General features: G+C 51.6%; 1 protein-coding gene across 10 annotated transcripts in view; it reads left to right on the top strand.

Annotated features, from left to right (window-relative positions):
• LOC124081144 (beta-adrenergic receptor kinase 2) overlaps positions 1-15,616 on the top strand; it is a 346,261-nt gene that overhangs the window by 209,526 nt on the left and 121,119 nt on the right. For all 10 annotated transcript variants that reach the window (XM_046427320.1, XM_046427319.1, XM_046427318.1 and 7 more), the window contains 4 exons: positions 8,360-8,425; positions 13,199-13,327; positions 14,212-14,355; positions 15,454-15,543. In XM_046427320.1, coding sequence (XP_046283276.1) covers positions 8,360-8,425; positions 13,199-13,327; positions 14,212-14,355; positions 15,454-15,543 — 429 coding nt within the window. The remainder of the gene's footprint in view (positions 1-8,359; positions 8,426-13,198; positions 13,328-14,211; positions 14,356-15,453; positions 15,544-15,616) is intronic.

The raw sequence follows: 15,616 nt of genomic DNA, 5'->3' as shown, positions 1-15,616 counted from the left end.
CCAGGGAGCAGGGTCTGCATGCTGACCTCTAGCTGTTCAGGACACCATTGGCTCTTTTTGGCGGGGGGGCAGACTGGGGATTAAACTCAGGGGCACTGGACCACTGAGCCCCATCCCCAGCCCTATTTTGTGTTTTATTTAGAGACAGGGTCTCACTGTGTTGCTTAGGGCCTCGCTGTAGCTGAGGCTGGCCTCGAACTCACGATCCTCCTGCCTCAGCCTCCTGAGCTGCTGGGATGACAGGTGTGCACCACCCTGCCTGGCACCGTTGACTCAGCTCTTGACTCTTCTAGACACCTAGGAACATAGACACCGAGACATCTAGGAACACTCTTCTAGACACCTAGACCCTCCCTCTCCTCTCCCCCTGGCTCCCACTCCTCCCTCCCAGGTGGTCCAGCTTGTACCTTCACCAACACTGACCCCCCACTCCCATGGTGCTGTGTCGCACGTGCCAGTTAAGGACCTCTTTCAGCTCCCCTGGGCCACGCCCCAGATTCTGTCTCTTCTATCTCTGCTGCCAAAGCAGGAATTGAAATCTCTGATCAATGCAAGCAAACCCTGGGGCCCCCCTTCCCTGCAGGGTATCTGTAGCGTTGATTGATTTTTAGCCAACAAATTCTCTCTCTCTCTGGGCACTTGATATGAGAAATATAGGTGAGGACTTTCAATTCATCTTCTCAAAGGTGCCCACATTCCCTTTCTCAAACCCTGGTTGCTGCTCCTAGTGTCCTCTGAGTTCATCTCAAGAGCCCCTGTGCCAGGGAGAGTCCTCCATGAGTCCCAGGCTGGGGAGGGAGCTGTCCGCCCTGAGGTGCTGAATGGCGACTCAGCGCCTGGCACAGACTTGGGAGGGGCCATTGGGCAGCCATTTCTGCCTTGCTTGCGGTGCCCTCTGGTTTGAGTCTTCAGTGCTGAAGATTTTAGATGTTTGTAGTCAATGGGAACTAACTTAACTGTGTGTGTGTGTGTGTGTGTGTGTTCTGCTTCTTCTATTTATAGTCCAAACATATGAAATATTCCCCACCCTTAGGGAATGATTCTGCGATGTGGGAGGTTCATTAGTTACAATATGGTTTAGGTTAGACGCACTTGGGTTCAAATTGTGTCCTTTTCTGTATCTCTTTCCACGAATGCATACCATTGACACTTGGTATTTATTATGCCTGAACATAGACCAATGGAATTGCCACAGCAAAGTGGCCAGCACATAGTAGGTGCTCAGTGGAAGGCCACCATTGGGCTGAGGCATGGATTTCATGGAGGCAGGCAATGAATGGAGCAGCCCATTCTGTGGACTTGGATCCACCAAATCCCGAGCTCATAGAGGAGGCCGGTTCGGGAGGCCGTGTCAGGAGGCTGGGTTGGGAGGTGGATAGGGAGGCAGGGTCTGGGCCACATTTCTCATTTTTCCTGTCATCTCTCACCGTCTGACAGACATGTCAGCGCATGTACTTGGTGAGCGCGTACTTCCTGAAGAGCAGAGAGAAAGCTCTGCAAAATTCTAGGATGCGATCCCGCTAATTTTCCTACCAGTTCCTGAGTGTCAAGTATTCAAGCCTCCAGTTATTAATTAATTAATTAGTTGCTTTTGTACCAGATATTGAATCCAGGGACTCTTAACCATTGAGCCACATCCCCAGCCTCCTTTTTAAAATAATTCATTTAGAGACAGGGTCTTGCTGAGATTTTTAGGGCCTCGCTAAATTACTGAGACTGGCTTCGAACTCATGATCCTCCTGCCTCAGCCTCCTGAGTCACCGGGATTACAGGTGTAGGCTTGGCCAAAGTTTGAATCCCCTATCTATCCTTTAATTCTATCAGATTTCACGTCACATGCCTGAGTTTCTTAGGGCCTCACTAAATTTCCAAGGCTGGCTTTGAACTCGTGATCCTCCTGCCTCAGCCTCCTGAGCCACTGCAATGACAGGCGTGGGCTACCACATCTGGCTCCCTTCCTCATTTTGAATGAACAAGGTATTGTTCCAGTGGACCCTTTCCTTATCTTCTTGTGGTTTTTCTAGGGACAACAGTATGCAATACGTAAGTGTGATAAATTCAGATTAACACTAACTTAATTCTGGGGAGGTCTGAAATCTCTCTTCTAAGGTAGTAGCCTTTCTCCTGCCGCGTTGGTGGTATTCTTGTGATATATATCACAGCTCACAAACCCAACCTTACGGCAGTGTGATTGTCTTTTATTTCACCTTAGATCTTCTAAATTATTTAATGGGGGAGAAGAGGAGAATATCTTCGTGTAATATTTCATATTTCCTGTATTTCTCCATTTTCTGCTGCTCTTGATTTCTTTGAGGATTTGAGTGATCTCTACCATTTCTTCCTTCTTTTACTACAAGTGAGGAAGCCGTTCAAGTCTGATGCCAAGAGGTTCTCTGGCGCCTTTGTTTGCTGCTAAAGGTCTTTATTTTACCTTCATTTGTGAAGGCTGGTTTTCGCCGGGTGTGGAATTCTTGATGCGCAGACTTGTGTTTTCTTTCTGGTGTTTCGATGTGCAGTCCCACTGCGTTCTGAGCCAGCCTTCACCTGGGGACATTTCCTTCTGCTCCACGAGTTACAGATCATTCCTTTAGGTGTGGCTTTCCGCACTCTGACGTCCCTCGGGGTAGCTCTCTTTGTGTTGATCCTATTCAGAATTCACAGCCCATTCTGGAAGGTGTAGACTGTGCTGGGGAGCGAGATCAGGTCCAGTGGTATGAAGTCTCCCTGTCTCCTCTGTTCCTCGCTCCCTCCTTCCGGGGCTCCCTGTGGGTGGTGTGCTCGGTGCTGCCTGCCTGGCTCTGAAGCTCTGCTCCGTCTCTTTGTTCCTGCGTCTTTCTGTTCTTCAGATTGGCTGATTTCCATTGCTCTGTCTCCAAATTCACCATCTCATCTGCTCTCTCAGATGAGATGAGCCCCTCTGGTGAATTTACGATTTCAGTTATTGTACTTTCTAAATGAAGAGTTTCCACTTGTTTTTGTTGTTGTTGTTGTTTTTAGCAACTTCTATCTCTTTATGGATATTTTATATCTGGTGAGTGGTGATTATTATTTTTGTTTTGCAGGGGGAGCTTGGGACTGAACCCAGGATGTTGCATGTGCCCAGCAGGCACTCTGAGCTAGTCCCCCAGTCTGTGCTGTCCTTAAATTCATTAAAACATTTTAGTTCTTTGAACATATTTTTAATAGCAGGTTGGAAGCCTTTTCTGTTGAGTCCAAATTCTGAGTCCACTCAGATAGTTTCTACTGGCTGCCTCCCTGTCCCCCAAGTAGAGATCATCCTCATTTCTAGGTGTTTTTTAAATTTTTGCATGTTTTTAAATTTTTGTTGAGAATAGACATCATTTTGGGGGGGGGGGGGAATGGGTTGGAGGTACTGGGGATTGAACCCAGGAGCACTGGACCACTGAGCCTATCCCCAGCCCTATTTTGTGTTTTATTGAGAGACAGGGTCTCACTGAGTTGCTTAGCGCCTTGCTTTTGCTGAGGCTGGCTTTGCACTCAGGATCCTCCTGCCTTAGCCTCTCGAGCTGCTGGGATGACAGTCATGTGCCACTGTGTCAGGCGAAAATGGACCTCTTAGATGACACACTATAGTAATTGTAGATTCACGTATTCTTAAATATTGAGTAATTTTTCTTGTATAGACTTAAGGAGTCTGCCTTCCCTTGGTGTGGGACCACTGACATCTCTTGCCAGTTTGTGTGTGTGTGTGTGTGTGTGTGTATTTGTTAATTTAAAGCGGGGCTTCCCGGCAGTCTCCCCGTGTCAGCATATCTCAATAGCCAATAGTTTTCCCTATGAGACATGTTGCGTCTGTGCAGTCTGTCATTCTTCGATGGCTCTCTGTGTGGGCTGGGGAATGTCCTGGCAGTTGACAACTGTGTTCTAGCTTTCCACGTCCTGCTGCGCCCTTGGCTCTGCCCGTGCTCCTGTCCTCCTGCCCAAAGAGGGGAGACCCAGGTAGCTGGTGCCCTTCCCCTGGTTTCTCTTGTTCTTCTTTATCCTTGAGCCACAAATGCACGGGTGTGTCCAGCCCGCTGCGGCCGCCCCTTCCCTGGGTCTCCCGGCTGACTCCTGGCTGGCCCGTGCTCTGCGGCCACCCCAGGCTGAGTCATGACTCGGGCCGACCCACTTATTTTCTGCTGGGATAATGACAGTTTCTAACTTGGCCCCGAGTGGGGTTTTCTGGGCTCTGAACCCTCCAGGGCCCCTTCTGGCACGAAGGCTGCTGCTTTCCAGTTGGTGTCCTGTGTCGGGGCCACTTCAGAGACAGAGCTGGGGGGCGGAGGGGCAGTAGGAGTGGGCTGGCGCCCACCACGATGACCACCCACGCACCCTGTGCCCGCCTGGAGTCCAGAGGCATTTCTTGAATAAATGCTTCTCATTCTGAGATCTCTTTGCTCCATTTCCAGAGTATTGAACTTGACCTTTGGGGGGATTTGATCCACTCTGTCATTTGGGGGAGGAGGGCAGACAAGTTGCTGGAAGTCTCCCTCCCACCCACTGCTCTCAAGACCTCATTAAGTCCCCACTGGGCTCTCGTAGGACAGAGGCATTACCCCGTGTTCCAGGAAGGGCACTTAGGACCAGAGCAGGGGAGTGACTGGCAGGGTCACCCAGCTGGTGAATGGTGGGACCAGACAAGGACAGCAGTGTGTGTGTGGGGGGTCCTTGGTTTGGGTCCCTTGCCATCACTTCCTGTGTCTTGACCTTTGCCAATTCATTCCATGGCACTAGGCATCAGTTTCTCTCCCTGTGAAATGGGGATGAAAGGCTGTCTGTTGCAGAGGTCTGGAGACAGACTGAATTATTAAATGCAAGCTTTTGAAGCCGCCCTCAGACTTAAAAACAGACTGAAAACTGTGCTTTCTTGGAGCAAAACAGCCAGTGTTTTTCTCATGAAAGTAGCACCACACACCAAGAGGAGACTCCTCAGTTCTGTGGGCAATTCTGATCCATGAAAGTGCTGTTTCTGGCCGAGCACAGTGTCGCACGCCTGTCATCCCAGGGGCTGGGGAGGCTGAGGCAGGAGGATCACGAGTTCAAAGCCAGCCTCAACATCTTAGTGAGCTGTAAGCAGCTCAGTGAGACCCTGTCTCTAAATAAAATACAAAACAGGGCTGGGGAATGGGCTCAGGGGTCAAGGGCCCTGAGTTCAATCCCCAGGACCAATAAAATAAAATAAAATAGTTAAAAAAACAAAACAGAAATAGGAAGAAAGTGCTGGTTCCATCAAGAGGCAGGCAGAAAGCCACCTCTCTCTGTCACCGGGGCCCTTGTGTCGGGCTGAATAAACAATGGATATTTGGCCTAAACAGAGCAACTTCATTGGGTTTATCTAATTGTCGTATTAACGAGGCTATCAAGAGCAGTTAACTGCAAAGTCATTTACAGAGTCCTTCTTATATGTTCTCAGTTGATCCTCCCAGTGCCTGTGGCCCAGGTAGAGGTGCGTGATCACCGTGCAGGTGAGGAATCGGGTAACTGCACCATGATCGGCTGCATTCACCTGCTCCCCACCTTCATTATGCCTGTGCCTTCTTATCTTTAAAACACAGTCAAAAGGGCTGCATATTCTTGTTCTCAGCTACACAGACATCCAAAGGAGTTTTTTTATTTTTGTTGATATCTTTTGGCACCAGGATTGAACCCAGGGGTACTTAACCATTGAGCCACATCCCTACCCCACCCCTTTAAAAATATTTTTAGTTGTAGATGGACACAGTACCTTTACTTTGCTTATTTTTTTAAAAATGTGGTGCTAAGGATGGAACCCAGTGCCTCACGCATGCTGAGCCACAACCGCAGCCCTGCCCCAGCCCTTTTTAATATTTTATTATATTTTATTTAGAGACAGGATCTCACTGAGCTGCATGAGGCCTCACTAAATTGTGAGGCTGCTTTGAACTTGTGATCCTCCTGCCTCAGCCTCCATTGCCACTGGGATTATAGGGGTGCCCAACACATCTAAAGGAATCTAAGAAAACAAGGAGGTGGACAAGATGTCCTGGTCATCGTGGTGGCTGAACGTGTTCTTTGGCGGTGTTTAGATTGATCCAACAGATGAAAGACTTCCATGTTCTGCAGAAACCCTACCAGGATTTGGCCCAAGCATGAGGCTCTGGGTTGGAGTGACTCCTAGCTTTCATTGAGAGCTTACTATACGTCAGACACGATGTGACTCTTCCCACAGCACAGCCTCAGAATCTTCTCAGACAGTGGCCATTATTTTCCCCACTTTCCTGAAAGAAGTTTGAGCCCCCCAGGAAACTGTGTGTCTGAGGTCAGTTTATGAACCATCAAACCAAGCCCTGAGTCGGGGTAGGTCCACCTGCTGATCTCTTCCTCTCACATTGACTCTGGACTTCCCTGCCAAGACAGGCTAGGGACACCTCACCCTCACGGATCTCCCTCGCTTATCCACCCATTTTATTCTCAGTCTATTTCATCGTACTTTTTCCTTGTGCAGAGAGAAAGGCCGTCATGCATTTCTGCTCTCTGTGGCTCCCTGGAAATCCTTTTTTTTTTGGCTCAAATGTGATAAGTGAAACCACTGAGTTTTGGAGGAGCATTATGCAGTGTTCTTTCAGGGTGGAGACGAGGCTGCGCCCTCATTGTGATCTGGGAATCTCAATAAGCAACTTGGGGTCTGTCTACCTTAGGGAGCTTTCGAGCCGCCGCTCACCCACGGAGTCGAAGCTCATCTACTCCACAGCCCCAGCCTTGCCCACCCTTTCCCCTCCTGAGTGTTACAATCACTTTTTTTTTTTTTTGGACCGTTTATTCTGAAAATAGACTGTGATTTTCTGTGAACGGCAGACCATTGCAGGGTGGCGCGAGGGTGCAGTGGGGGGAATCCAGCCACCAAGGAGGCGGGCACGACCTGCATCTGTGCAAGGGAGCAGATCTCCCGTGGGCTGGCTTCAAACCTGCAGGACCGTCTGAAAGGAGGGCAGTTCCATGAAATCGCTGGTGGCCGGTTCTGTGCTGCCTCCAGAAACGTCTTTGAGTGAATTCTTCCGCATGGCGCTGCCTCTCTCCCGTTCGTCCTGATTTCTCTTACTTGTTCATCCTATGAATTGAGCGCCTACTGTTTACACAGAACAGCACTAGAGTGCAGAGGAGAGAATGCGAGGTGAATTAGGCACAGATTCTCCTTGCCATGATCTAGGTCGGGCCGGCAAGGTCACGGTGAGTGAGCCAGTAGCTGACGTGCTCAGTGCAGGACGCACGGAGAGCTGGGGAGGCTGTTGGGGGGGCTGGGTGACACGGGGGGTGGGTTTCCTTCCTCTGGAGCCATCTGAAGCCTGGGGAGCCATTCCGAGCAGAGATGTTGCGATGAGCCAGACAGACCTTGCTGGAACCTGGCTCTGCCCTGGGTCACCTTGTGGCCCTAGAGAAATGGTTCATCTTAAGAAAATGGTTCATCTAGGGTCTTAAGTGTGCACACAATAAAACACCATAGGGTGGCATTTATAACATAGTGTGACATCTGTCATGTGTCTGCTGACATGAAGTAGTTTTATAACATGATGCAAAAGCACTACCATCTGGGTCCATAGTTCCCTCCTGCAAAAACCAAAACTCTGACCCTTTCAATGCTAATTCATTCTCCCTTCCCCAGCCCCTGGCAATCACCAGTCTACTTCCTGTCTCTATGAATATGCCTAAAGTAGGGGGCCTTGTATAAGTGGAACTATACAGTATTTGTCCCTTTGTGACTGGCTTCTTTCACTGTGCATACTGCCCTCAAAGCTCATCCCTGGGGTAGCATGTGTCAGAATTTCTTTCTTTTTTCATGACTGAATAATATTCCATTACATGGATATACCACAGCTTGTTTATCCATTTGTCCCTCACGGACACCTGGGTGTTTTTCACCTTCTGGCTCTTGTGAATAATGCTGCTATGAACATTGGAGTACAGGGACTTCTTTGGGACCCTGTTTTTCATTCTCTTGGGTATATGTCTGGAAGTGGGATTGCTGGACCACAGGGAAATCCTAGGTTGAATTTCTTGAGAGCTGCTGTACTGTTGTCCATACCCTTCATTTCATCTGGTGCCCTTGTTTTTCTCTTCTGTAAACTTGGCATGGTCGTAGGGCAACCCACCCAAGGTTGTCATGAGGATGAAGCAAATTGGGTGTCATTGAAGGTTTCAGCGGAGTGGCTGGTATACAGTAGGTGCTCAGTACATGTTGCTTTTCTGCTCTTGCCTATGTGGCCGGGGGCTCTGATGACCAAACCCCATAGACCGTGGGCTCCCCTCCCCTGGGGTGTGTCTGCCACCGGAGCCTCACCTCCCAGCAGGGTCCTCTGCCTCCCCCCTCTTCCCCTGACTTCTCTCCTCTTGTCCCCAGGCTGTGGAGCAGCTCCTGCTGACCTTGGATCTGGAGAAGACGGCAGTGGCCCTGGGACACAGCCAAGTAAGTGAAGCGTCTTTCTGATGGCCTCCCGCCCATCCCATCGGATGAGACCCCTCCGCCGTCTGACCTCCGTGACCCCTGACCGCATGATCTCTCTGGGTCTCCCTTTTCTTCCAAACTAAAAATGGGCAAGTCATTTTCTGCCCTGCCCCTCTCCCAGGGCCATGAAGAAACAACGTCACAATGAGGGCAGAAACAGCGTTGGGAAATGTCATTTGTTAGAGGTCACACGTCCGGGGACCTCAGCGGTCTGGAAGAGTTGGCATTCTGGTCCTCACATGACCTTCTGAGTCTCAGGGAAAAAAAAAAAAACTGCTATAAAATCTGCAAAGAAGCGCTCTTGTCACTCGGAGCCTTCTGACTTGTGCTTTGCCACCATCTGTGGCCCGACTGCTGTCCTACTCAGTGAGGCAGTGAGCAGGGGCTCGAGGAGGAGCCTGTGGGTTTCAAGTTGAGGGAGCTTTTCCCAAACAGATGCAAACCAAAAGCTTACCCAGGGTGCGCCAGTGTTTGAGAAGCACGTCGTACCTCCCCAGCCCGTGGCGTACCGCACATTTTCAAGGCGGGAAACATCCTCTTTATGGGTTTCCAGACTCTGACGTGGAAACTGCCTCAGCCTTCTGCTCTTCTGGAACATTCTATTTCCTGGCTTCTGGAACCACCGTTCCATGGGCTATCGTTTGGGAAGCGAGACACACAGATTTCAAACTCAGGGACCAGGTGGCGGCAGGGGAAGGGATCACTTTTAGAAATACAGGCTGGAGGGGGCCCAGATGTAAGGGAAATTGACTGCATCCATCTCCCCGGCTAGTTACCTACCGACGGATTAACAGCCTCCTCTGAGCTGTTTTTGTAGATCCCAGCCCTGGGTGCTAGGGGAGCTGCTGGGGAGGGGCCCTCCATGGCAGAAGCCCACCCTGGGCCATCTCTGACCTTGTAGCCTGCCCCACCACCATCCCTGAAAGTGACGCTTTCCTTGGAGAGCTCCCTGTCACTCACACTGCTGGCTGCTCCTCAGTTTGTCCTAAACACACAGGGATCTCCCTACTGCCCTGGGGCCTGCTGAGGGGCATGGTCCAAGCTGTTGGTCCACTATGGTCCCAGGCTGAGGTCTCCTGCTGAGAGTTGCAGCATCTGGGTCTTTGCAAATATTTCCAATAGAATAATCTTTCCGGTCCCTGAGCCGGGTGGTCTACCCGGAAACTTCACGCTCTGGTCTTGGTCCCTGCCAGTCTCTCGGGTGACAACAGCTCATGCCTGTTTTACACACAAGTAGCCTCTACCTTTTGGAAATCAGCAGGTTTCCAAGGACTAATAGGGAGCAGACCCTGCTCAGTCCAAATTCCAGGCCCTTTTCAAATGCCCGTGCAAATGGCCAGGGTCCTGTTGTTTATTGATGAAGAGATTCCACACCTTTGCTATGCTCCTGAGTCAAGGGATAGTGATTCAGTCCCATGACCTTCATCCTTGCAGACCAGCGGTTCTCCAAGTGTGGTCCGAGGACCGGCAACGTCAGCACCACCTGAGAAGGTGGTCAAAATGCAACCCCTCAGCCTCCACCCCAGACCTAGTGATTTGGAGACTGCAGTGGGCCCCTGCAGTCTGCAGTACCAAGCCCCCTAGGAGATCCTAAGGCAGGCTCCAGCCTGAGAACCACTGGACTGGATAATTAGTCAGCTATTTCATGAATATAGAAATCAGTTCCCATGATCCCAGAAGCTCCCACAGAGCGTGGAGGGAAATAAAAGTCATTACACACTTTTTTTTTTTTTGCAGTGGCAGAAGCCAGAAGTCTATAAACCTAAATATCCCCATAATAAAATGTTATTACTATTGAACAATCCTATTGGTATTCACTAAGAAACTGTCAAGAGCAATTCAAGGTCAATGTATCTGGACAATAGACTGAGCCCTTAGAGCAGGTGCAATATTTTATACTTTGTGGGCTGGTCCTTTGTAGCTGGGAAGTCCCTGAAGCCCAGTGGAAAAGAGAACCTTTTTGGGTCAGACCCGGCCCATACCCAGGCTCCACCACTTCCTAACTGTGAATCTTGAGTGAGTGACTAAACCTCCCTGAGCCCCCAAGGACCTCACCTGTAAAATGGGACCACAACTTTCTGCATCCCAAGTGTGGGAACCAGTAGGTGGTCACTCAACAAGTCAGTGTCATTAATTACAGAATGAGGCTATCATTGGGGCGAGGCGTGGATTACACCGGGCAACGTTCTAACGCTTAAAGAATTTAACTCCTCTCATCTCTACAAGGACTAAGCAGAGAGGAGCTCATTCCTCTGTGAACCAGAAACGGGGGCAATCGCCATATCAAGATTTTTCTGAAAACCTCGACTTTCAGCATTTTCAGAGAAAAAAACCGTCATTGCAGCTGCCACCCCCACGGGTTCCTTACAGACTGGGGTGTCAGGATGTTGGGCTCTGCTCGGGCCTCAGCAGCAGCTGGACTCATGAAATGTGGATAATTCAGAGTCTTCTTTGTGACCTCTCAGCCTTCTCCAGGGTTGTGCCTGGGCCATGGCGTCTTCTGAGAGAGGCGTGATTCCATTCTCGGTTGACCTCTAAAAGGCAGCAAACCCCAAAGAAATAATATGATAAGAATCTGCCGCGACGATGACTTATTCCCATTCTGTGTGGAGTCGTTTCCAATTATCTTTGTAATGAAAGCATCATACTTAATCAATAGTGGCCCCTGTCACCTATGGAGAGACACAAGCTGATGTTGTCATCATTTACATCATCGATTTTTTTTTTTTTATAGCGGCTTGTGGGACTCACCCGCTTGTGAAATGCATATGGTCATTATTAAGACAGTCTGATGGGCAGTGAGTCACTCAGGTCTTTATTTCAATGAGACTCATCGTCCCGGTGGCCCTGGCTGACAGCAGTCATCTTTTCCGCAAAGCAAACCAACAGTTGCCACACGGGGTTCTTGCTGGTGGCGTGGGCCGATTTTCACCTCTCTGTTGAGAAGTGTCTTTCGTGAGATGGGCAGAGCGATCTCCTTTACTGAAAATAGGTTTGGGGTAATGGAGAATCGATTGAGGCTCTTGGTTCCCCGTGGAATCGAGCTGCAGTTGAACTTCACAGTGCAGATGTTTGTATCCTCACAGGCGAGGAAATGAAGCTCGAGGTCGACACGAGGAGTGGGTGTGAGGGATGCACCCGAGGTCCCGGGTTCGAGTTTTAGCTCGGTCGCTCACCTCCTGGGTGAACTTGAGTCTGTTACATGACCCCGTCCTCCTGGGGCTGTTGGGAGGGCTAAGGGGCTTTGTAAATGCAGAAGCCATGCAGGAGTCAATTACATTCAGTGACAACGGTGGCCTGATCTGGAGTAAGAGAAGGATATAAATCCTGGCATTTCCCCTCACTAGTGGAGGATCGTGGGTGAATGCCCTGAGCCTTGGTTTCCCTCTGTGACATTCAGAATCCCAGTAGCTAAGGTGCAGGGGATCATGCATGTGAAGTCCCCTCCCCCACTCTGCTGGATGAATGTCAGGCATTAATTGATAAAGTCACCAGTTAAGACAGGGCTTTCCAGAGCCTCCCGAGAAATGGACACTTTTAGGGTTTCAAGCCACATCTGACCAAGAAACCTACTCGACTGTTCTTAGAGATAAACAGCACAGTTCATCTGAAGAGGGACTCCTCCCCCTGCCGCTGACCCACACCCCATGTCGACAGCATCTTTCTTTTGCCTGTGGGGAGCTGAGGAACCGGGCGCCCCGACTCCCCTGCCGTGCTGTCTTGAGTAGGTCTGTCCCCAGAGTTTCAGGTTTTCTCAGAAGAATCCTTCAGCCCGACCCCCAGCCCTCTCGGCCTGCATCTCTGGCCAACAGGGAGCCTGGGTTTCTGGGCTGCTCCTGCAGCCCACTAGAGGGCAGCTCTGGGGGGAGCCGAGAAGCCATTGTTCCAGGTGCTGTGGAGGCCACCGTCCGTTATTGATGAGGGCCCGTGGGCAAGCGCCGAGCTGTTTCCACTGGAGGCCTGAGCCACCACCTCTCCTGGGCTAGGAGGACGGCCCTCACTTCCCCACATCTCTGCCCCTCCGCAAGGCTGGGTTGAAGTCCTTCTAGGGCATGGCTTCTCTCAGGTCTCCAGCCAGTGGCACCTATAGAAAGGCATATCCCCAGGATGACTCCAGATCCACTGATTGACCCTTTCCTGGTGAGGCCCTGGGTGAGCTGGTGCACAGAGAAGATTAAGCACATCTGTCCCACAGTGGTTCCCAAACTAAGATGCACGTGACCCCCGGGGTTAGGGTGCAGATTCAGATTAGCAGGGTCAGAGATTCGGCACTTCTATTTTGGGGGGGATGGGGGAAATACCTGGGATTCAACTCGGGGGAAGTCGACCACTGAGCCACATCCCCAGCCCTATTTTGTATTTTATTTAGAGACAGGGTCTCACTGAGTTGCTTAGCACCTTGCTTTGGCTAAGAGTGGCTTTGACCTTGGGATCCTCCTGCCTCAGCCTCCTGAGTCACTGGGATGACAGGCGCGTGCCACCGCACCCAGCAGAGATTCTGCACTTCTAACAAGCTTGCAAGCCTGCCCAGGCTGCTGGGGATCCAGGGGCTAGCAGAGGGGAAAGTGGAGCCATGGGGAGACAAAATGGTCGGATACTTCAGGCCCTTAATAAAGGATGCTACCAGCCAATATCGGGGCAGGAAGTAGGAGAGCTGGGGTCTGAGTTCCAAGCACCTGTCACCCCAGTCACCGTGACGGAGTCCGGGAGTCACTCAGCCTTTCTCTCTGCCAGGTCTTCCTCAAGGCAGGGGTGGTCTCCAGGCTGGAGAGGCAGCGAGAGAAGCTGGCGTCCCAGAGCATCGTCCTCTTCCAGGCGGCCTGCAAGGGCTTCCTGTCGCGCCAGGAGTTCAAGAAGCTGAAGGTACCTTGCCGTGTTCCTTGCAGTGCTGACCCCCCAGGTCTGGGATGGGCAGGAAGGGCACCCGCCTCCCTGGACGACGCTGATGATGCTGGTCCAAGGGCCACCTAAGCAGTGCGATGACAATTTGCCAGTGATGTTCTGCAGGACGCTGTGATTGTCCCTGGGACATGTTTTACGTGGTAGCCTTGAGCTAGGTGTCCATGAGCTCGTCCAGGCCCTCCTAGCCTATTCGCGATTTCAACCTGTCCCCTGTCTGGAGCAAATCACTGTCCAGGGTGAGCAGACAGGATAGGCAGGTACCAGCCAGAGGTCGTTGGGACCCAGGGTTGAGGATGCCACAGTCCTGAGCCATCCTGGGTCACCATCTCCAGAGATCCCTGGAGCCTGGATTTCCCCTTACCACCTGCACAATGGAGAGAAGACAGCCCGGCTGTATTTTGAGGACAAACAAGGCCTGTGTTCAAATCCCACCTCTGACTCTTAGTAACTGGGAAAGGGGACACACTTATTAAGTCACTTAGTAAGGAGGGCGTCACGTAGTAACTGCTCAATAAATTGTGGCAGCTGTGACCTTGGCGTCGTTGTTATAATGCTACTACCAGAATGCAGAGTCCCATGACACGCACCTCCAGTTTCTATGAACTTGTGGATTCAACTATACGCACACGGCAAGGGCAGGAAAAGGTGAAAACATCAGCAACTGAGATATTGTGGACAATCCTGCTGGCCCACAGCACTTCCGCTATCCGGTGCCTTGGGATGATTTGGAAACGAGATTCGGATTGGGCCCACGGCCTCCGTTGCCAGGGCCACTCTCCTCCTCCTCTCCTCTCAGCTGTGCAGGGAGGGACCTCCTCACGCCCTGTCCTCTCCACCCCGTGCAGATTCGCCGCCTGGCTGCCCACTGCATCCAGAAGAACGTGGCCGCGTTCCTGGCTGTCAAGGACTGGCCATGGTGGCAGCTGTTTGGTGCCCTCCGGCCACTACTGAGTGCCACCATCGGGACTGAGCAGCTTCGGGCCAAAGAGGTGAGTCCACGTGGCAGCCGAAGGGCAGCTGCTTCCTCCTGCCCCCTAAACCTGGGGACTCAACCCTGAGCACTCTTGCCTGGGGACACTCTGCCCAGCCGCCCCTGATGTCCCCTTCTGGTGCCTCCATGGACCAGGCCATCCTCCAGCTGCACCCTGCTCCTCTGGCGGGGGATGCTGACTAACGCCTCACACCCGCTGGGACCCAGGGACGCCCACTGTCCTCCCAGAGACACCCGGTGGCCACGCCGTTGGGTTCTTTATTTTCCTACTTTACAGAAAACACCTCCTCTCTGCCTTTCCTCTGTGTCACCAGCCACCGCTCCGAATGGCTTCTGGTTTATGCCCCCTGTCGTTTCTCTGGGCAAAAATTAGCAAATCCGTGTAGTCGTGGTTCCTTTTTGTGTGTGTAAAAGGCAAACATAGGACCCATTGAGCATCCCCACTCAAAAATCTCACCTGGTAAAATCCCTGCGAGGATGCCCAGATCTGAGAACCTCTGAGACCCCAGGCTCTCTGGCCCCACGGGTTTCAGAGAAGGACGTTCAGCCTACGTGCTCCCCGGCACCTGGCATTGGGCACTTAAAAATATATTCTGAGACCTTCTTTGTCCTCTTCCCTCTTGACGGCTGCTCAGTTCCCTGTGTGGGGGTAGTTCACGTCCCCTCACCTGCAGGGAGCCCGGGGCTGCTCCCAATGGTGGCATCCTAGGCTGGGGCGGAGGCACCCGGAGGGCGAATGGCTGAGCACTGTCCTCAGCCCGCGTGTCCCATCTCAGGCTGAGCCATGGTCCCCTCCCGGGGATTGGCACATGGTCCCCAGACTGGGATGCTCTGGGCCAGACTCACAGGAGCACAGATGTGGACGTTTGGAAGTGGGGAAAACACGGTCCGTGGTGCAGACATTCAAAACCTACTCTGAGCAGTTTTGAAGCATGGGAAACCTTGTTGTTTTCTAGAGCACCGTTCTGTGCAGGAGATCGCTGGGTCCCATTCCCCTGGATTAACTGAGACCTTGGGCCCTTGGACTCCTCTGAACACTATTCAGGTGTGGGTCTCTGGCCTGGACTGGTTCCTGGCAAGGTCTGTGTTTTTGCAGGAGGAGCTCACAATGCTGAGACAGAAGCTGGAAAAATCAATAAAGTCCAGGACTGAGCTCCGGCAGAACACAGACCGGCTGGAGAGCCAGGTACCTCCTCCCTCCTCACAGGTCCCTGTACGGGGCTCCATGGGTGCGAGGTCAGCGGGGGGCGGGGGGGGGG

The sequence above is a fragment of the Marmota monax genome, unplaced genomic scaffold, assembly GCF_021218885.2.
Source record: "Marmota monax isolate L192 unplaced genomic scaffold, Marmota_monax_Labrador192_F-V1.1 WCK01_AAM20220418_F8-fsc00177, whole genome shotgun sequence".
Taxonomy (NCBI): domain Eukaryota; kingdom Metazoa; phylum Chordata; class Mammalia; order Rodentia; family Sciuridae; genus Marmota; species Marmota monax.
Note: the sequence above shows the minus strand (reverse complement) of the source record. Positions and strands in the feature narration are given on the sequence as shown.